This window comes from Corvus hawaiiensis, chromosome 12 (assembly GCF_020740725.1).
Source record: "Corvus hawaiiensis isolate bCorHaw1 chromosome 12, bCorHaw1.pri.cur, whole genome shotgun sequence".
Classification (NCBI taxonomy): domain Eukaryota; kingdom Metazoa; phylum Chordata; class Aves; order Passeriformes; family Corvidae; genus Corvus; species Corvus hawaiiensis.
Window position 1 is genome coordinate 7,309,961 of NC_063224.1, and position 21,324 is coordinate 7,331,284.

Here is a 21,324-nt window from a genome sequence, read left to right on the forward strand (position 1 = left end):
AGGGCATGGCTGATGTGACTTGTCCTCCTCTGGCGTCCTCTGCCACTTTTGGAATGCCTGACCCTGTCTTCTGCCTGCTCCTGGTGGTCTCCCCAAGGGTGATGCCCGGGATGGTGCCATGCCAGGCACCTCACCCATGTGTCAGCTGCCACAGAGATCCCCCCAGGACTGCAGGCTGTGGAGAGGCAGAGTCCCCACAAGCAGCACAGCCTCGCTGTCACCCCTCTGCGAGGGAAGCCTGGAAGTCCCCTCACTCTGCGTGGCACCGGGGAATGCCCCTCCCGCGGCTGGGGCAGCTTTAGCGTGGCTTTGTCATTAACCTTTAATGAGAACAAACAAGCTGGCATGGGCCAGCGCTGCGGGCGCGCTGCCTGGCCGTGTGCCGGGCACTGGCTCCGCACAGCTGCCAGCACGGCGCAGGCTTTGCACAAGGATGGTCAGAGCCGGGGCGGTGCCGGCAGTGATGCCATTCCCTGGGGAGAAGCAGCACGGGGTGAAAAGCCGGGTGGTGGCCACTGCCCACGGCAGCCACCAGGATGGGACTCTGCCCATCGGCGGGGAGAGCTGGGGGGATGCATCGCGTCCAGACGAGGTAGGAGACATGGTCTTCATGCAGGTTCTGGAAGGCTGGGGTGGAGATGGGCTTTGCAGCGTGCTGGGCTGCTGGCTCCCCCAGGCCTGTGGCACTGGCATGGAGGCTGCAGGCCGGTGGGCACCTGGGATGGTTTTTCTTTGGGTGCTTCTCAGAACCGGCCCAGCCTCACCAGCTTTTTTCCCAGCTGTTCTCCCAATGTGGCTGGTGCTGTGCACCCCCCCAGGCACCCACCTGGGCCCTGGGACCTGAGGGTACCCTGAATCACAGCACTCTCTGGTGACACCGCTGCAACCCCAGCTCTGCAGGCTTGGCTGTGGCTGCCTCCAGAGCCACGTGTGGGTGCCCACAGTGGGACAGCCATGCCACCCTATGTGGAAGCCCCTGATGCCTCTTGTCCCCTGCAGGACCTGCAGGGAGGGTACCTGCTCTGGGCTGGGGAAGCAATCCCACAACAGGCTCACTCTCTGGGGGAGGGCTTAACTTTGTGGGAGCACCTCATACCTGCAAGGACCCCCAAGACTCTGTCCCAGTGCTTTTCCTCCTGAACCTGTCCTGACCTTGCTCTAAAATCAGCAGCAAACAGGAAAGGAGCCTGGGAGGGAGGTGTTTCTTCCTGCCCCAGTGACGTGGTGAGGGCAGCTGATCCCAGGCTGGATAGAGTTGGCTGCTCCAGCCTCTGTCCAACCTGGAGGAGGGTGCCAGGATTGGGTATTCCCAGGACCAGGAGCTGTGCAGGGACCTACAGCGCTGGAGCATGGTGACATCTGTGCCACAGAGTCTCCTGGTTGTTTAGGGCACTAAACAGGGAGTTGTGGGCCTGAGAGGTGCTGCTGGCTGCTGGAATTGGCATGGAGGGCAGGTAGGTCTGCCACACTGCCCTGTGGGAGCTGGACCCCCGTGGGAAGCAGGACACACATTCCCACATGGGAATTGCACCCAGCATCTTTGGAGAGCCCTGTGAGGAAGCTCTGGCTGAAGAGAGCTCCTCCAAGGCTTTGGAGACTCAGGATACAAACCAGGGACTTTTGAGCAAGGAAACCCTTTTCCCAGTGGTTCCTAGGTCTTGGAGGGTGCCCACAGGCATGCCACGGGATTGCATGCTGTGGGAAGCCTACAGCAAAGCCACGGTGGTTTTATATATACATAAATATAACTATATATATATTTATTATATTTGTATATACTTATATTTAAACCCAAGCAATGCAGAAGCGAGCGGCAGTGGTGTGAGCGTCAGCTGCCCACGGCTTTGTGCCTGCCCGCACTGGAGCCGGCAGGGATGGGGGCGAGGGGCTGTGCATCCCCCACCCAGCTTCGGGGACTGCAGCAGCTCAGGGCCAGCGGTGCGTTCGGCAGGGCGGGGTGTGCTCCCTGGTGTGTGCCCGGCCCTGGGTGCCGGTGGGAAGGGGATCTCCAAGGGAAGCGATCCAGAGAGGGGCTGGAGGGGGGGAGTTTGCAGTGTGTTCCCCTCCCTTCCGCCTGTGCCTCAGTTTCCCTATTGGAGGGGTGGGGAGGGAAAGATAGGGACCGAACTGTGCCGTGCTCCGGGAGTAGCCGGTGCTGGTGGGGCCTCTTCCCTTCAAGGGGGTCAGGCATCCTCCCGTGTCCTCCCATCCTCCGTCCCCCTTGAGTCACGCCGGGGCTGCGGCGCTGGGCAGTGATGTCAGCCCGCGGGCAGGGGAAGCGGGGGAGGAGACTGCTGCCCGGGGGGAGCCCTCCGGCCACGGCCCCCGCACTCGGGCCGACAGACGGACGGACGGACGGCATGCGAGAGCAACAACCACCCGGGACACCGAGCCCAGCCCGAGGGGGATGTGCTGCCGCAGCACGCCATGAATGGCAAAGCGAAAGGTACCGAGCACCGGCAGCGCCAGGGCTCCCAGGCAAACGGTGATAATTTGGGGACCCCCAGCTGTTTGAGGCTCCCGGGGTGACGTGGCTGGGCTCAGGCGGGGATTTTTGGGGTGAGAAGTTTTCTTGGGAGGGAAGCTCTCCCTGATAGGGACACCAAGGACATACGCACCCGCCACCTGCAAGGGACACGGTTGTCTCCACGGGTTGCAGTGATGGGGTGTCAGGACAGGGTGTCCGTGCAGGATAGAACCCCTTGGCTGCCTGATGTTGCTGTTGCCCACACTGAGATCCAGGCTCTGCGTCTCAAGGCAGGAGAGGGGCCACAGCTGCCAGCTGCTCCGGGGTGATGCACCTCTGATGCCCCGGCAGCGCCTGATGCCATGGCAGCACAGTTTTCCTCGGAAAACTGTTTTTTCCCTGCTCGTGCCCCCACGTCTGATGAGGACAAACAGAGCCCATCTCCATGTCGAGCATCCCTGGCATGGTGGCCCCAGGGGACCTGGGCAGAATGGAGGGCCTTGGGGCTGCTTTTGTGCACTCGGACCAAATTGTCTGGGCAGGATTTGTGGGGGCAGATACTGGTACCCAACACAGTGCCCTGGAGATGAGAAGGTCAGGGGGAAGGTGGCATGTGGGACCTCCACAAGGTTATGCCAATTCCAGAAGGATCCTTCTAGAGGATCCCAGAACCTTCGAGAGGGATCACAGCCCACTCAGGAGTGGAGTCTGGTGTCCATGGCCAGGATGCGGCCCCATCTTACAGGGTACAGAGGTGAGCGGTGTCCGTGGGGATCCTGGCTGGGTGCTCGGTTTGTGCCTTTGGTGGTGGGGGACTTCACCAGGACCATGGTGGTCCTGGGCTGGTTCCCAGGAGCCATCCTAGAGAACACATTGGGCCTGAGCTTTGCCAGCCCCTGGGAAACCCCCTGCCCCAATGGTTGCCACTTTCCTGGTCACAGTTTGGGTTTGCATCTCCCTCTGGCTGGAGGCGGGGAGCCCATGGGATGAGTGGCGGGGTCAGGGGCTGTGAGCCCCCCCGAGGAACTGGCTGTGAGTGTCTGCCTGTGCCGTGCCCTGCCCTTCCGCAGGGATACTCCGCGGGGTAAATAAGCACTTCCTGCAATTCTTCCCATTCGCAGCTCCTTCCCTTTCCTGCCGCCCTCCCACTTGGCCCAAGGAGCCAGCAGCCTCCAGTGGCCGCAGGGGCGGATATCAGCGCCATGCCCCTACTGCCATGGGGCCGAGAGCAGCCAGCACCCATCCAACCCGAACTGCCGAGAGCAGCCAGCACCCAAACAACCACACCGCCATTCCCTGTTCCGGTGGGGGCTGTGGGGCTGTGACCTTATGGCTGGGACTTTCTCTCCGAGTGAGTCACGGGAGCCGGGATGCCATTCACTGACTCATCTGACTCCCAAAAGCCCCCAGTCCCTCTCCTCGCCCAGCACGAGGAGGAGCCGGGGGTGTCCTGCCTTCCTGGAGGAGAGGCAGAGCATGGAGAGGTCAGGGAAGAGGCGGCTCCCAGGCTCCTTGTGACCAAGGCGGCATGGCTTCAGTCCCGGATGCTCCCATCCCCTGTGCTGAGGGGGAATGAGGAGCGATGGGAGGGAAGAACTGCTCCAGCCCACGCTGGGAGCTGGCCAAGGGCCGTCCCGGGGCCGGAAGGGGCCGGCGGGGGCCGGGGTACGTGCCTGGGTTGGGGCAGCGGGGCCACAGCTGTGCAAACACGGATGCAGCGGCTGCTCTGGGGGGAGCCGAGCCAGCGGGCTGAGTTCACAGGCTCCCGAGGTCATCCCTGCCGTGCGCCCAAGTTTCACCCAAGGGTGCTTGGGCGGGGTGTTGTGGGACCCCCCACTTGCCCCAGACACCACGGGCAGGACGGACGGTCCTGTGTCCATCGTGGCTTCCCCCACTGGGGGACACTGGTGCCCTGCTGTGCCCCGGGGACGGCCGCAGTGCGGGCCCACAGCCCAGCTCCTCCTGAGGAAGCCCCTTGGGCGCTCTAGGTGCTGCTGGCTGGTCGTGAGTGTCTTCCCCGAGGTGAGGGGTGCTGGAGGCTGCTGGGTTGGCTTCCCTGGGCACTGGTGGCCTTCAATGAGTGACATCCCTGGAGGTGCTGGTCAGAGCACCCCCAGCTCCCAGGGCTGCATGGCTGAGGACTCGGGGGGAGCCAGTTTGGGGCGTCTCTGACCAGGGCAGTGTTGATAAACCCGCCGGAGCGACCTGAGGCTGGTGTCTGAGTGTCGGAAACAGAAACCAGCTGGGACCAACCCAGCCGGTCGGACTGCCCCCTCCGCTGCTCAGACCAGCATTCTTGGGATCCCAATCATCTCCAGAGCACCAGGCGTCGAGAGAGGAGCCGGAGGCCGGGCTGGAGAGCCCCGGGGTGGGCTCCAGCACCCCGCGTTGTGCTGCCTGTACAGCTGCTCACTGCCCTTTTGGCCACTGCCCACAGGCAGTGCTGGCCGAGGACGGACAGACGGACACACTCCCAGGATTGCATTTCCTACGCTGGGAGAGCTGGAAGCAGTCTGTGGCGCAGAAAAGGTGAAAAGCTTGGTCGGGAGGCAGGTTTGTTAGCACTGAGCCCTAACTAAGGGCAGGGGGCGGTGGGGCTTGCTGGGGCTGAATCTTTGGGGCAGGACCTCTCCTGCTCAGGAGAGAGAAAGGATATGCATGGGGCTTTAGCCCATGGCAGAGACACGAGTGTGCCAGTGCTCTGCTGGTGCCAGCCTCATGGTAAGCCTGGCATGGGGCTCACCAGCCTGGGCAAGATACGGTGCACGGTGGTCCCTTCCAAGTGTGCCCCGGGCTCTGCTCCCTGTGGGGGCTGGCTGTGCTGCTGGTACCAGGTACCTCTTATCTCGGTAATGTCAGGAATGCTCTATGCTGGGGATTTTTCCTCCTCTGTGAGTCAAGCTCAAGCGTGCCAGGAACAGAGACCCCACACCCTGCCTGCCCGGCCTCATGCAGCCCTTCGGCACCTGGCTGGTTGCCCACCGGTGCTGGACTGGAGCATCCTTGGGGCTCCTGGAGCATCACTCCTGCAGAGCAGGGATATGGTGTCCCACTCCTCCAAGGGGGCTTGGGGTCCTGGCACAGGATGTAGGTTGCAGGATGCCAGGCCTGGGGACGCAGGGTGCCATGGTGCCATGGGAGAGCCGGGTCTGGGGCTGGAGCGCAGGGATGTGGTCCTGTCAGCAGCCACTGCTCCCTGTGGCAGTGAGGGAGCCTCCAGTGCTTTGGAGCAGGACCCAGCACGGCACAAGTGGCTGCTGGAGCCTCTGAGGTGCCTGGGCAAGTGGCTGGGGATTGCTCTGACTGCTGGGGAGTTGTGCTGGGGCATCGGTCCCCTCCAGCATACCCAACATCCTTCTCCCCTCCAATGCCTCCAGCATCCCCCTCCCCCTGATGCTCTCGGCATCCTTCTCTCCTCTGACACCTTCAGCATCCTCCCCCAGTGCAGGCTTCTGCCTGGGAAACTCCCTTTAGAGGTCCCTCTGTGCCCCAAAATGGCAACGTGGGCTGGAGGAGGATAGGCTGGCAGGACCATCCTCACCCCGAGCTGGGACCTGCCCCACACATGGAGAGCCTTGTCCAGGGATGGTGGGTGCTCTCCCTAGGGATGAGCCGCTGTAGCACCCAGCTGGGGAGCAAGCACGGGTGCCACAGGCCCTCATCGCTCAATGGGGAGCAGATTAAAGAGCCCTGCAGAGGGTAATCTGCAGGTCAGCTGTGCTGCCAGGGATTACAGCTCTTCGTAATGAGCTTAATTGGGACAGTGTTGTCCTGGAAAATGGAGGGACTGGCACCCAGATAACCGTGTCCGTGGGACCCGCCGAGTGGCTCCGTGGTCTGGGCTGGGACACGCGTCCCAAGGGGAAACCAGATGGACCTGCTGCCTCCTGGCTCCACTGGGATAGAGGTGAGTGGTGGTGGTTAGCTTTGACTGCAAATGGCTCTGGCACGTTCTGGGTGCTGCAAATCCCTGGCCCCAGCCTGACGTGCGGGGTGGTGAAGGGCACCGTGCCGGGGGGATGCCCACCGGTGGCTGAGTGGGTGTGAGCCGTGTGGGACCAGGCCGAGCCAGGGTCCTGGGCACGGGGAAGGAGTGGGGATGGTGGCAGAAGCCCCAGCAGTGCCTGTGTCCCTGTGCTGTTCACTGTCGGCCATGCTGGAGACAGGAGGAAAGGCATAGTGAGCCCCTTAGGATGTAGGGAGATGGCTCTGGCTCAGTCTGTCTGCCAGGGAAGCTGTGCATCCCCAGGGTCCTGCCTGGCCTCCCCTGGTGGGGTGGGGGATTGCTGGCACTGTGTGGGCTCATCCCCAGCAGCTCCCGCAGCTCTGCTCAGGGCTGGCTGGGACAGAGGGATTGACCTGCCATCAGTGGTGGCCAGAATGAAGTGGAGCATCCTGCATCCTGCTCCTCTGTGGCTGCCCTGTAGGCTGGGCTCCTCTCTGTGCACAGCTGGCACTGCTGGGGGTGGCAGGGCCAGGAGCCTTGTTCTCTCCTGCTCTTGCCTTGTCCTTTGGGATGCCCTCCCTGAGCGCCAGCCCCGACCAGGGATACAGGAATGGCTCCTGTGACATGGAGTGGCAGACGGGTCTGGGCCCTGAGACTCAGAAATCTGCTCCACCCCCAGCTGGTATCAACTGCACTGGCTGTGGTGGGGACAAGCAGGCAGTGGTTTCAAGGCTCCTGACACCGTCACTGCCAGGAGCAGAGGGCAGGGGTGCAGCAGCCATGGGGCTGGACACATGTGGCCTGCGTAGACTTTCCAGGGCCTGGCAGGGAATGGCTCAGCCTTTTCTTCCCCGATGCAGAGTTCCTGGCAAAGTTGGGAACTTTCCAAAGTGTTTTGTTGTCCTTGGGTTTCCCTCCTGGTTGCTGGAGCAAGCGAGCGGAAGCAAGTGAGGAGACAGCGAAGGGCTGGGCAGCCAGGTCCAGCCCTGTGCTTTTCCTGCCCCTGCAGCAGGGTGGCACGGGTGACAGTGGACATGGGACGAGGTGGGGTTCAGGAGGAGGTGTCTGGGCTTGGGCACCATGTAGAGTTTGCCACGGACACATCTGGGAAAGGCCATGGTATGCACTGGGCATCAGCCCCTTTCTGTGACTCCCATAGGGCCAAGCTGGGACACGACTGGGTGTGCCCACTGAGAGCACACAGTGCCCAGAGCCCTCCTTCACCAAGAGCAGCATCTCTGGGGGCAGCATGAGATCTGCGTGCCGGTGCCACCAGGAATGTTCTTGGACTGAGAGAGTGGGAAGTCTCCCAACCCATGGTCTGTGGGTGCCATTCTCAGTCCTGGTGGCAGTCCTGCCTGCCTGTGTGTCCTCACCCCGCTGCTGGTGACCCTGCTGTGTCATTGTCCCCAGGGCGGCCCTCCAGGTCACACTCAACGATGTCACTGTCTGTGCGCCCGCAGCGCCGAGTCCTCGTCACCAAGATCAATAGGAGCCAGTCCTTCGCCGGAGTGAACTCATCGGCCGACCGGCCCTTCAGGTAGGAAATGGGTGCTCACGCTGCCTGCCACAAGGGACAGGGACAGGGACAGGCTTGGGCTTTGTGGTGGGACCTGCTGTGCATCCTGAGGCTCCTTCCCATCCAGCTGTCCCAGCATCTCGCTCAGGGACCTTTTTGGTAGCCAGGGGCTGTTGCACAGGGGGCTGCAGGGAACACTGAGGCCATGTGGGAGATAGAGCCCATCGTCCCAGCCTTCTGCAAATGCTGTGCCCCAGGTGGGGTGAGGACCCTGCAGCCATGTGGCTGCTGCCACCAGAGCATGGAGGGGGCAGGTGTAGCTCACCTCATTCTTCAACCAGCTCTTAAAAGAGCTTCCCTGTGACCATCTCATAATGTTAATGGGTGCAGTAAAGCTGGGGTGGCTTTGAAGTATCTTGATGGCCTTGACATCCTGCGGCAGCCAGTTTCGGGGCTGAGTGCTGGTGTGAATCAGGGTTTCCTCAGGGTCACCTCAAACCTATCGTTTGAAAGGTTTTACCGGCTGCCCGCCAGCTGCAGTGTGAGGAGCAGCTGTTGCCTGCTCCAGCCTCTCCAGCCACTGGGGATGTTATGGTCCCTTCATACCCTTCCTCCTCCTCTCTGCTGAGCCTCCCCACGTGCTGCACTTCCCCTCCATCCCCCTCTGCACCATCCCTAGCTCCCGGCTGCCCTCTCACAGGTAGTCCTTGGGTTCCAGGCAGAGCCTTCCTGCACTCTGGCCTCCTGCCCTGATCAACTTTGTCCCCAAGTCCTGTCCAGCCTTTGGGCAAAGTGACACTTTCCAGATCACCAGCTCATTGCTGGATTTGTGGGTACCAGAGGGGGCCTCTTAGAAACAGAGAAGAGGGAGGACTTTTAGATGCCTGCAGCCAAGTGGTTGCTGGGGAGATGCTAGTGGGAGATGCCTCCAGGGACCCTGGAGGATAGGAATGAGGAGGAATGGTGGAAATTAGGCGCTTACCCATCGCTTGGGAGGAGGCCAAGACATTCATTTCCCCACTGATGATTCGGGGAAGTCTTTTTGTCACTTCTGTGAAGAGCAGCACAGGATGGGAGGTACAGCCTGAGGCTGGGAAATGAGGAGCCCATGGTGTCTCCTGGGCACCGGTGGCGCGACGATGCTTTGGAAGGAGGAAGGGAAGAGCCGGTCTGAGCGAGGCGTTGCTCGCTCGGCTGGGGAGTGACTCCATTGCACAAGGCAGGAAGGGTGGTGTTCGGTGTTCGGGTCCCAGTGCTGGGTCGGCATCCCGCAGGTCAGCCGGGGGAGGCAGCTCCATCCAGCAGGTTTGGTGACATCTGGAGAGGCAGAGCATCAGTGAGGATGTCCCTGCCCCATGTCGCTGTGCTGTGTGATGAGGTGACAGGGCTGCTGGTCCCCAGGATGCTCCCGTGCTGGATTGGGATCCTTGCCTGATCCTGGAAGCACAAGGTGGCATATTTCACTCTGCCACAGTGACCAGGGAGCACCTCTATGCCCCTGGCAACCTGGGTGCTGGGGATGGAGCCCAGCATGGCCCCATTCGAGGCCAACAAGGTCTGGAGATGTCCCCAGAGGCACTCCAGGAATTTAGCCTGACTCCAGCTGGTGCTATCTCTGTTTGCCTTGGCTCCCCCCAGCTGGCACCAGGAACCCTCCACCTCCGCAGAGGCTACATCACAGCCAAACTCCTGGACCCCACTGGGACAATGTTGCCTCCCTGCTCTTCTCCATCTCCACATTTTTGGGTTTCTCCTTGTCTTTCCCATGGCTTTGGGGCAGCCAAATGCATTGCCAGGGGGCTGCAGGCATGTGGTGCAGGCAGTGCTGCCCAGTCTCATGGCTCTGTGTCTTCCAGCCCTGCTGGACACTTAGAATGGCTTCCAGGGAGTCCTGGGAGGGCCAGGCAGGTCCCAGTGGACCTGGCCTCCATCCCAGAAATCACCCTTGTCTCCAGACAGGCTGGCTGGGGCATCCAGAAAGACCCTGGTGCTGCGTGCTGATCCCAGCCTCTCTTCCCCAGGAATCTCTCAGCTTTCACCCCCACTGTCTCCCGCAAGACTGGCTCCAGGGTCAGTAGGATGTTCTCAATGTCCCACAAGTCCCCACCACCCAAGGTGCCTCAGCCCAACCGCCTGGACGAGGTGTACGAAGCTCTCAAGAAGGGCCTGACGTAAGTGCTGGGTGGGTGGAGGCAGGGAGCTCCTGAGGGGCATGGAGACAGCTTGTGACATGGGTTGGGGTTGGGAGCTCTCTGCTCTCACCAGGCATAGACATGGCAGGTCTCTTGGGCACATTGCCTTGGGGTCCCAGATTGTGTGGGGTCCCACATCCCACCACATCCCATGTAGAGGCATATATGGGTTCCCACAACTGGGTCCTGGAACAGGGAGTGGGGATGTGTTGCCACATGTGTTGGGTTGGTGTGGGCTGTGGGGAGCAGAAGTCCTGGACACAGTGTCCCAACCTGACCCCCATGGTGTGGTTGCCCCCAGAGCCTACCTGGAGGTGCACCAGCTGGAACTGGAGAAGCTCAGCACACAGATCCGTGAGTCCAAGAGGAATTCACGCCTGGTGAGTGCCACTTGGGAAGAGCCTTATGGGGAGTGGTGCTTTGGGTAGACAGCCGGGGTTGTGGGCACAGCTGGGGCAACTCATGGTCCATCTGTACCTGGGGCAGAGCCTGTTTCTGTGGGGTTGTAGGGGCCAGCCCAGGCTCTGGTGTTGGGGCTTCTGTCCCTCTGTCATGCACTCCCCAGCCCTGGCTGGGTGCTGCATGTCCCACTGCTGTGCTATGGGTGGTGGGTGCCATGTGCTGGGTCTTCTTTGGGTGGGCAGAGCTGGCTTTGTGCTACGTCTTATCCCTCTCATCTCTCCTCCAGGGTTTTCTCTACGATCTGGATAAGGTAAGCGGGATCAGTGTCTTGTCCCCCTTGTATTCCCCTTCCTTGTGCCTGGGATGTGCTACTGCCAGCCCTGCTCTGCTAGCACTGCCCTGCTGCCTTGTCCTCTGGGAAGGAGAGGGACTGGGGCTCTGTGGGCAGAGTGGCCCTGGGTGGGGCATAAGGAGAGATGGTCTTGTAACCCCTTTGAGGCAAACAAAAGCTGTTGTTAGTGAGTGCAGGGCTTGGGTTAGCTCAGAGGCTGGGACAAAAAAGCACCCTGGAGCCTGGCTTGGCTCCTGGAGGGCCTTCTGGAGCAGGGGAGTCTGGAGGAGGCTGCAGCACATGGGTGCTTCCCACTGGCTGCCACCCTGCAGCTCCCAGGCAGGGCTGGTGACCAGGACCCACCCCAGCCTCAGGACAGGGGACACAGAGGGCACATCCTGACCTGTGGCTGCTCCACAGAGGGGCTGCACTGCTGCTCACACCATCTTCTCTGCTTTTCCAGCAAGTGAAGTCAATCGAGCGCTTCCTGCGTCGCCTGGAGTTTCACGCCAGCAAGGTGAGAGCTGGGGCGGTGCTGGGGTGGCCGTGCTGTCCCCAGCCCTGCCCCTCACCACAGCTCGGGCCTGTCCTTGCAGATAGATGAGCTGTATGAGGCTTACTGCATCCAGCGGCGGCTCCGCGATGGAGCCCACAACATGGTCAAGGCTTACAGCACGGGCTCGCCGGGCAGCCGGGAGGCACGCGAGAGCCTGGCCGAGGCCAGCAAGGGCTACAAGGAGTACACAGAGGTGAGACACCTGGCTAGGGTGGGCTGGCAGGGTGCTGAGTCCATGGATGGCTGCTGATGGGTCCTGTCCATCTGTCTGTCTGTTCCCAGAACATGTGTCTGTTGGAGAATGAGCTGGAGAGCCAGCTGGGCGAGTTCCACATCCGGATGAAAGGTACCATGTCCTGCTCCATCCCTGTCCTGCTGCCTGCCTGCCTGCCTGCTGCCTGCTGACACCCCTCTGCCTTCTCTTGCAGGACTGGCAGGCTTTGCCCGGCTTTGTGCTGGTGACCAGTATGAGGTTGGTGGGACCATATGGGTTGGGTTCTGCTCTTCCTCTGCCCTGTTGTCCTTGGGGTGTCTCAGGGGTGTAGGTGGGTGCTGGCGTGGAGGGCATGTTGCAGGGTGGTGGTGGGTGGTGGTGGGTGGCATGGGTCCATGGCCATGCCTGGGGACATACAGAGAGCACCCATCACCTTGGGGTCATGTCTCCCCTATACCCACACCTCTGCATCCCCAGATCTTCATGAAGTACGGACGGCAGCGGTGGAAGCTGCGAGGGCGCATTGAGGTGAACAGCAAGCAGGTGTGGGACAGCGAGGAAATGGTTTTCTTGCCCCTCGTCACCGAGTTCCTCTCCATCAAGGTACAGTGCAGAAAAGGGCAGGGATGGGTGGGCCAGCTATCCTCCTGCATCGTAGAGTCATTTAGGTTGGAAAAGACCTCTGTGCTCATCAAGTCCAACTATTAACCAGCACTGCCGATCCCACCATTAAGCTATGTCCCCAAGTGCCACATTCACATGTTTTCTGAACACTTTCAGGGATTGTGATTCCACCACTTCCCTGGGCTTCCCTCCAGCACCTTGCCTAAACCTCACCCTCACTGGCCCATGGTTTTATCTCCTCCTTTCCTTCCTCTCCTCCTCCAGGTGACAGAGCTAAAGAGCCTGGCCAACCACGTTGTGGTGGGCAATGTGTCCTGTGAGACCAAGGACCTCTTTGCGGCTCTGCCCCAGGTAGTGGCTGTGGATATCAACGACCTGGGCACCCTCAAACTCAGCCTGGAGGTGACCTGGAAGTGAGTACCTCAGCAGGCATTGCGGGTGGCACATGGCAGTGCTGGGGATGCCCAGCATGGAATGGCAAGAGATGGCCCACCCCAGGCTGTCTCCTGTCCCAAAACTGGGCTGTAATTATGGAAAACCAGAGCTGTACTGGAGGGAGTCCTGGTGTCTTGAGACCCCCCAGGCTGGTGCACACCCCTCACCTCCCTGCTGTCCTCCCCAGCCCCTTCGACAAGGACGACCAGCCCTCGGCAGCCAGCAGTGTCAACAAGGCTTCCACGGTGAACAAGAGGTTCTCCACCTACAACCAGAGTCCCCCTGACACGCCGTCCCTGCGGGAACAGGCATTCTATGTAAGTGTGCACCAGGCAGGGCTGCTCAGGAGACATGGCCAGTGGAGGGATCCTCACAGGGATGTGCCTAGGCAACGTCTCAGAGGGTGGCACAGCTCAGGGACGGGTAGGCAGCTCCTTCCTCTCCAGCCATCCCACCAGGACTCCCCAGTACCGGCACATGCTCCTCCCTCCCACGTTCACAGCTCCTCTTCTCTCTGCCCAAGAGCCCGGAGCGGGCGGCTGACAAGCGTGGCTGGTCCTTGCTGGACATCTTTCGGGAGACACTCTTCGAGAAGCTGTCTCAGAGCTGCTCCTGCGGCGATGTCTCCTCGGCCGAGCTCGGGAGATGGCCGCAGCAGGGCCGCGTAAGTGCAGGGCTGGAGCAGGCCAGTAGCTTAGCCCAGCGCTGTGGCCATCCTGCAGTAGCTGTAGCCACTCCTTGTCTCCTGCTCTCCCTTGCTGATGCCCAAAGGCCTGATCCTGCCAGGCTGGGTCTGGCTGGTCCTGCAGAGCTAGTCCCCAAGCTAGGGAAGCCTGGGTTCACCCCCATGCAAGAGCTGGGCACTAGTGAGTACACAGCTTCTCCGTGTCCCCGTGCTGGTGGCATTGGTGTGGTGCTGGTGATAGTGCTGGTGAGATGGTGCTGGTGTGGCAGTGCTGGCGTGGCACTTGTGTGATGCTGTCATGGTGCTGGTGTGACTAATGTGGAATTGGCGTGGCACCAGTTCAGTGATGGTGACCCACAAAGTTGGTGTGGTGGCCAGTGGTGTCCCCACAAGCTGGTGCTAGAGCTGTTGCTGTCCTTGCAGCCATGGTGGGTGGTGTCCTTGGCTCCATGTGTTGTGTCCCACTGTGCTAGGGGGCCGCTGGCACCCCAAGGCTCCAGGACATATGGGGCTGGTCATGGGGAGCTGGATTGCCTGCTGGCATGGAGTGGGATCGAGAGCTGGAATCTGCCAAGTGCTTGCTGACCATCCTGCTGTGCCAGCAGAGCCATGGCAGCCTCAGTGCCCTCCAGCTCAGATCGATCCTGCCCCTGCTTGACACGCAGACAGCTGGAGGAGCAGGGGAAGCAGGAGCAGGGTCTCGGCTGACACCATTCTCCCCCTCTCCAGAATATGCTGCGGCGCCAGGAGGAGCTGGAGAATGGCACAGCCTGGTCCATCTCCTCTGAGTCCTCGGACGACTCCTCCAGCCCCCAGCTGTCCGGCAGCGCCCGCCATGCCACACACAAGCCCATCGTGCAGCCCGAGGTGCAGGCCTCCGCCCCCGCCATCGAGATCTCCTTCTCCCAGCAACCAGAGGAGGCTGATGCCATGCTTGGGGCCAGTGGCAGCAGTGTCCCCTCCGCTGGGAGCCAGCCGGAGGAGCCAGGCAGCCGTAAGAAGGAGACAGTGGCCAACGGGCATGTGCCCTACTCCCGGACTCTGAGCCACATCAGCGAGGCCAGCGTGGATGCCACGATGGAGGTCAAGACTGCGGAGAGCTCTTGGGAGCCCGCACCCAGCCCAGAGGACACAGGGATGGGCGAGCAAGACGCAGACCCTGGTGCTGCAGTGGCAGCTGCTGTGGCAGGGCAGGACAGGGCCACTGAGGCCAAGCCCCGTGCCTCTGTGGCATGGGCCACCTCCTGCGAGGAGGAGGCTGGCAGGGCCGAGCCAGTGCAGAGCCAGGCACCAGCACAGAGTGACTATGGCACCGGGACCCCCACAGCACTGGCACAAGCCTCTGCAGAAGAGAGGCCCGTCCCAACCCCATCACAGCCCACCAGCATCCCTGAGGTGCTGCAGGGGAAGATGGTGGATTCAGGTCTGGAGGAGGCAATTGGCCTTCTGGGCTCAGCTCTGGATGACTATCGGGGACAGTTCCCGGAGCTGCAGCCCCTTGAACGAGAGCTCAAACGTCTGGAGGAGATGCTGCTGGTGAGGGGCTCCCAGCTGTGTCACGGGGCAAGGGTGACAGGGTCATCTTGGCTGGCAATGCCTGGAGATGATGGGGACAGGGACAGCCATTGTGGCAGTGCTCTGAGACAATGGAGACAAGACCATCCCTGCTGGCAGTGCCCAGGGGTGATGGGGATGGGGCCATCCCTGCTGGCAGTGCCCAGAGATGATGGGGATGGGGCCATCCCTGATGGCATAGCCTGGTAATGTGGGTGGCAGGGCAATCTTGGCTGGTGAGCCAGGATTCAACTCCACCATGCCTTCCTCCACAGCAGAAGCAAGGCATCTTCCTCAGCCGGGCCTCCAGCATCAGCCTGACAGTGGAGCACGCGCTGGAGAGCTTCAGCTTCCTCAACACCTCCGACATGGAGGACTCAGAGGGCTCTGAGGAGGAGCCTCTCCAAGATGAGAGGTGCACAGTGGGGCTCATAGGATGGGGCACAGGGCAGGAGATGGCCTTGGGGCAGTTGGAATGGGGGATGTTCAGCTCTGCCAGGGTGCCTAAGCATATTTAGACCTGTTCCTCACAGCTTAGGGAACATCCAGAAAGTACCTGGTCCTTGTGGTAGCACCCTGCAGCTCTCTGTGAGGGGTGGGCTGGAGGCAGCCCCTGTGCCTCCAGAGACTTATCCTCTGCCCTGTGGGTGGGGAAGGGGCAGGTCCAGGTGTCCTGTGCTGATCCACTGCCTTGATCTCTCCCTGGCTTGCAGGAGGGCTGGCAGACCCCTGCGTGGCACCAGGGCCCCCAGCGCTGGCGAGATGGGGGCAGATGACACTGGAATGTGCAGTGGTTCTGAGGCCAGCACTGACCCCATGAGCACTGGCAATGAGTTCCTGGATAAGGCTCTGGTGCTTCACCTGAACAACTGCAACAGCCTGCTGCTGGTGAGGACCAGGGTGGGATATGGCAGCAGGAGACACCCTAGGGTGGGCTGTATGTGAGCCCTTGAAGGGGGTCTTGCTGCAGCCTGAAGGCTGTGATGTGGGCAGTGAGCTCTGTCACTGAAGTCCCTGGTTTGGCTGTGCCTTGCAGAAGCTGGGCACCTTCGGTCCCCTGCGGTGCCAGGAGATGTATGCCCTGGACAGGCTGCTGCGGGAGTCGCAGGTGCTGGAGATGGTGTGCCAGCTGACGGAGGAGCGCGCAGGAGCAGCCACCTCAGCTGCTGACGGTAAAGAGACAGCTGAGGGGACCCTCTGTGCCACCCTGGAGGCTGTGTGAAACCTGTGTCCACTCGTGGGCATGGCTGGGCAGTGAGGGACCGTGCCAGACAGAGGGCAGGAGTCACCCGCCTGCTGCCATGGCCTTGGGGAGGTCTGACAGTGCCTGTTCCCACAGTGGTGCAGTTCTCGACACGGAAGGAGGGCGTGCTGCCCCTTTGGGACCTCTGTGTGGAAGTGCCCAATGTCTACACCTGCCCCGTGGAGCGGTTCCTGCAGGTGCTCAGTGCCCAGTATGCAGCTCCCATCAGCGAGCAGCACCCTGGTTTGGCTGATGCTGGTGAGTGGGTGCCCAGGGGTGTTTGGGGAGCTGTCAGTCTCACTCAGTGACCATGAGTGGGAGGATATGGGTGCCAGGAGCTCCACAGAGGGGTGACCATGGCTGCTGCACACCCTGATCCTGATTCGTTCCCACAGTGTGTGTGAAACTGGTGGAAGACGTGCTGAATCGGCGGCTGCCCCGGCGGCCCGGCAGCGCCCAGAGCGAGCAGGTCACCATCTTCCAGTACTGGAGCCACTTTGAGTCACTCGGTGCCCTGGTGCTTGACACCTACATGATGGAGCTGGCAGAGGAAGGTGGGTGTCCTCCCACCCTCCTTAAGCCCTGGGATGGGGTGCCAGAGTATCACCATAGTGACTGATCACCCTGCAGCAGTGCCATGACCATTCTGGGGCACCACCCAGAGGCTCAGCCATCCTTGGGGTGGGCAAGTCTGATCCAGAGTGCAGCCCAGTCCCATGCTGCCTTCCCATATCCTTGCTGTAGGTCCCCAGTGTCTTGGGGAGCAACTCCATGCATTGGCACCCTGTGTGGGGCCCCCTCTGCCCAGCATGGATCCAGGGTGCCCAGGGATGGGTGGCAGGGGCGTGGGGGCAGTGCCATGTGACTCTCCACACCTTGGCTGAGCTGATGGCTTCCCGCAGCGCTGCTGGCACAGAACCTCAACTCAGACGACCAGGATGTGGTGCTGCGTGCCCTGAAGCGCGTGCCCGAGGGCCGCCTGAAGAAGGAGGGACTGAAGGCACTGAGCCTGCTCCTCGTGGAGGGCAACAGCAAGGTGGTGAGCGCCGTGTCAGCCCAGCTCCGCAGCCTGGCGGAAAACCCCCGCTTCCGCCAACGGGTACGTGCTGGGCAAGCCAGGGACGAGGTGGGCTGGTGCCACAGCCCCCGGGGGGCTGCCCCCGGCTCTGCTGCGGATGGTGGCACTGACTCCCCTATCTCCCCCAGGCCCTCGTGTGCTTCCTGGAGCAGCTGGAGGATGAGGAGGTGCAGACACGTGTGGCAGGGTGTGCGGCGCTGGGCTGCTTGAAGGTGAGGGATGTGGGGAGGGGGCAGCAGGGCTGCATGTTCAGAGGAAGAGGAAACACGTGGCTGGTGACTCTGGACACACCTGCACAGCCTCCTGCTCCTGGGAGAGAAGAGCTGGGGATGCCCCAAATGTGCTGTAGCAGCAGGCAGGGGCAGAGCAGGAAGGAAAAAGGAGGGAAGAAAGAGGATGAGGGGCTTTTCTGGACCATGGGGCTGCAATGCCCTGTACTGCCTTCCCCATCTGACTGTGTTCCTGCTCCACCCCTGACACTCAAACCTCCTCTCCTTGTCCCTTCTCCTGCAGGCCAAGGAGAGCATCGAGCAGCTGGTTTACCTGTGCCAAACTGACAAAGAGCCTGTGCGGGAGGCAGCCAAGCAGAGCCTGATGCTGTGCGGTGAGTGTCCCACTGCTTCTCTGCTTGCTCCTCACCCACAGCATCCCAAGTGGCATCTCCTGGTGCCAGCAGTGCCCATGGGAGATGGGGCTCTGTGGCTGGTCCCTGCCTACCCCACGCACTCTGGTTCATCATGCTCCAAGCTCTGCCAGGCAAGAGCAAGCTGGCAGTGAGGGCCAGGCATCCTGTAGCCACAGCACTAAGCCTGGTTGTTATTTATTATTTGCTAGATGGCCCTGAGAGAACCATCTGAGTGGGTTTCTAGGCCTCCAGATCGCGGCAGCTGCTGCACAGGTTGGGACACGTGAGCTGTCCTTGTCCCCCTTGTCCCTGCTCTGGCCGCTTTGCTCACGAATGTCTCCGTCTTAGAGCCTGTCAGCTGTGTCACGTTTTGGAGTCTGTGTGTCTTGGTTGTTGATAGTGCACATCCCACTGGCACCCTGACACATGTAGATGCCTTGTGTCCTGTGTCCCAGCAGATTGTCCATGTCACCACCTCTTGCTGGGGATGGCTGCTGCAGGCAGATTTGTGGGCAGAGCTCAGAGTGAGCCTGTAGCGTGGATGTGTGCATCCCTGTGTGTGCCTGGGGGTCCCGGGGGAGCCCTTGGGACCCCAGTGCCAGTGCATGCAGATGTGCACAGCTGTTGGAACCACTGGAGCTGGCACAGCCCTGAGCAGTGGTCCCTTGGCCCCAAGTGGGGCTCTCCACAAGCCAACACTCCTGCAGCCCAAACACGGGTTATCCCTGCCCCGCGTGGGCAGCTGAGAACAGGATTTGCAGCCTCTGAATCAGGAGCTCTGGGGACTTTTTGATCCAGATCCCAGCTGGGACCTGCCCAGGGGCATGCTAAGGAGAACGAGAGGTTTCCATGCTGTGGCCATAGCACGCAGGCTCAGCTCTGCCAGGTGTTAGGCATGCTTCCCTGGAAAGGCCAGGGTAGGTGGCCAGGGATGGGCAGGGGACAGAACTTACACAGTTTGGATCACTGACCATGGCATTTACTTGCAGGGGAAGATGGTAAATCAGCTCACCGGCGACTGGAGGAGACCCTGGACAGCCTCCCGCGGATCTTTGCACCAGCCAGCATGGCCAGTACAGCTTTCTGAGACCCACGCACACCCACCTGCCATCTCTGAGGGCAAAGGCACCGCTGGGCCGCCCGGGCTTGCACGGACTGGGGACCCGGCAGCTCCCGCTCTCAGCACCACATCACAGTATTACCCCGCCCGCCGGCAGCTCGCCACGGCTGCACACTGCCTTACGGAGCACCGCTTCCCTGTCCCTGGCCACCGGCCCCACAGGTGCCACCTCCGCACCACTGGGCAGGGGGCTCGCTGCACATCCCACCCTCTGATCGCTATTTAAAATACCCAGGGAGCCCACCCTTCCTGCCCCCCTCGCCGGCTACAGCTGCCGGCACTGGGGCGGCGGGGAGAGGTACTGGATTTCTCTGCCTCCTCTTGCCTTCCTCTCGCTCGAGGGCACGCGCCCTGTCCCGGAAGGACCTGCACTTTGGAAACCTCGCTGTTTCTTTCCAGGAGCTGCCAGGGCCATGGGGACTGCTGCCCTCTGCCACCTGGAGTCCCCAGGACTTAAATAAAATGAAATATGAGATATTAATATATTCTGCTGGCGTTTCTTCTTTCCAGCTCCACATGCTCCTGTCCCTCCCTGGCTTGTGGCTGTAGGGAGTGTAGTGAGATGTGGCCTCAGCCCAGAGCCTTTCCTGGCCTGTTGGGAAGTGCTGTGGAGGGCAGGGGCAGGAGGAGTGATAGAGGGACGGACAGATGGATGGACAGAAGCTGCCACCTTTTTTTTGTTTGTTTTATTTTATTTTTTATTTACAGATTTTTGCAGAAAAACAAAAGCAAAAAATTCTTTTCTATAATGTCTCTATAAATCTATATATAATGTAATTACAGAGAATGACTAATTTTGATTTTAAACCAGAAATAAAAACAAACCTTTAAAGAGTGTCAGTGTCGCTGTGAGGGTGTTTCTTTGGCCCCAGTGCTCTGGGGCAGGGCAAGTTGGGTGTCAGCATAGCTGCCTGGAGGATGACAGGGGATGTAATGGGAAATAATTGTGATTTTTGGCATTTCCCTGCCCTGCAACTCAGCCAAATGTTGCCAAAATTTGGCTGCTGGGCATGGGATGCATCACCCAAGATGGCACGAGGTGGTGACACAGGATGGGGGCCACCGAAACCAGGGCTGCCCTGGGAATGGAGACAGCCCTACTGTGTGTGCAAATCCATATGTTCCCCATCTCCAGCTGCTGTTGGTTAACTAGGCCCTGACTTCAAGTTTGGACCAGTAAGGACCCATGTCCAGCACTGGAAGCAGATTGCAGCCGGCAGCTGTGGTGGCCAAGCCATGTTCCCAAATGTCCCCGCACCGGATGGGTGTGACAGGGAATGCTAAACCACCCTGTGAGCTGCTCTGCTTCACTGGCTGTGCCTTGTCCCAGGATATCCGCTGTCCCCACCTTGCTGTGTAGGGGACACACCACTGGGCTGGAAGGGAGGCTGCTCTCTGTGTCCCCTCTTGCTGCTTGTCCCTCTTCCTGAGGGCTGGGGTTTTTTTGGAGGTTTTTGTGCCCCTCCTGTGCAGCTCCTCGGCCCTGATGAGCTGCTGGATTGTTGGAAGCTTGCTGGGAAGGAAGCACTGTTTCCTCTGGCTCTCCCAGGAACTTTGCCCTCTTGGTGGCCGTGACAGAGGCAGCAGCATGGTGGGGGCCACCTCCCTCACACTCACAACACGATTGGTTCTCACTGCTTCGATTAAATTTCCTGAGTTCAGTGGCCTTGGCAGCATGTGGCTGGTGACACGGAGCCTTCCGCCCCACCGAGGAGGAGGCGGCATCGGGCTACAAAGTGCATGGCAGAGTGTTGGGTCTTGTGCCACCTCCAGATGGGCTGGGCAGAAAGGGGGGACCCTGGAGATTTCTGCCTGCATCATGCAGTGGGGCTGCTGCAGCCCTTGCTCCTACACCTTGCATGGTGTCACCACGGGGCTGGGGGCCCCCAGGACTGCTTCCCCTCTTTCTGTGATGTGTCTCTGTGGTTTCACTGGTGATTTTTATTTAAGCTTGTATCATTTGCCTTCCTCTTCTCAAAGCCCGCCCATCACCTTCTGCTGATTTAAATCCCTGAACATTCACTATGATGGTGCACCTGGGGAAGATTAACTCCATGCACCAGTACTTGATGGGGGCCAAGCCACTGGGAAGCAGCTCTGCAGAGAAGGACCAGGGAGTTCTGGTGGACAATAAGCTGTCCCTTAGCCAGCAGTGTGCCCTGGGAGCCAAGAAGGCCAACGGTATCCTGGGATGGATTTGGAAGAGCATTGGCAGCAGGTCAAGGGAACTGATCCTGCCCCTCCAGCCCTAGTGAGGCCACATCTGGAGTGCTGTGTCTAGTTCTGGGCTCCTCAGTACAAGAGAAACATGGAGCTCCTGCAGCAGATCCAAC

General features: G+C 60.7%; 1 protein-coding gene across 11 annotated transcripts in view; it reads left to right on the plus strand.

Annotated features, from left to right (window-relative positions):
- The window catches only part of RIPOR1 (RHO family interacting cell polarization regulator 1), a 31,988-nt gene extending 12,162 nt beyond the window's left edge, over positions 1-19,826 (plus strand). For 2 of the 11 annotated variants that reach the window (XM_048316266.1, XM_048316260.1), the window contains 22 exons: positions 7,827-7,953; positions 9,954-10,103; positions 10,426-10,504; positions 10,813-10,836; positions 11,321-11,374; positions 11,454-11,606; positions 11,696-11,759; positions 11,842-11,885; positions 12,105-12,230; positions 12,516-12,664; positions 12,874-13,003; positions 13,210-13,350; positions 14,101-14,907; positions 15,201-15,340; positions 15,639-15,813; positions 15,962-16,097; positions 16,265-16,426; positions 16,564-16,722; positions 17,071-17,267; positions 17,375-17,458; positions 17,760-17,850; positions 18,861-19,826. In XM_048316266.1, coding sequence (XP_048172223.1) covers positions 7,853-7,953; positions 9,954-10,103; positions 10,426-10,504; positions 10,813-10,836; positions 11,321-11,374; positions 11,454-11,606; positions 11,696-11,759; positions 11,842-11,885; positions 12,105-12,230; positions 12,516-12,664; positions 12,874-13,003; positions 13,210-13,350; positions 14,101-14,907; positions 15,201-15,340; positions 15,639-15,813; positions 15,962-16,097; positions 16,265-16,426; positions 16,564-16,722; positions 17,071-17,267; positions 17,375-17,458; positions 17,760-17,850; positions 18,861-18,958 — 3,264 coding nt within the window. In that variant the 5' untranslated portion in view covers positions 7,827-7,852 and the 3' untranslated portion in view covers positions 18,959-19,826. Of the gene's footprint in view, positions 1-330; positions 593-1,266; positions 1,455-2,256; positions 2,486-4,198; positions 4,997-5,145; positions 6,375-7,826; positions 7,954-9,887; positions 10,104-10,425; positions 10,505-10,812; positions 10,837-11,320; positions 11,375-11,453; positions 11,607-11,695; positions 11,760-11,841; positions 11,886-12,104; positions 12,231-12,515; positions 12,665-12,873; positions 13,004-13,209; positions 13,351-14,100; positions 14,908-15,200; positions 15,341-15,638; positions 15,814-15,961; positions 16,098-16,264; positions 16,427-16,563; positions 16,723-17,070; positions 17,268-17,374; positions 17,459-17,759; positions 17,851-18,080; positions 18,145-18,860 lie in introns of those variants that run through there. The other 9 variants (XM_048316261.1, XM_048316259.1, XM_048316269.1 and 6 more) reach the window with 9 other exon arrangements.
- Positions 19,827-21,324: the final 1,498 nt, after the last annotated feature.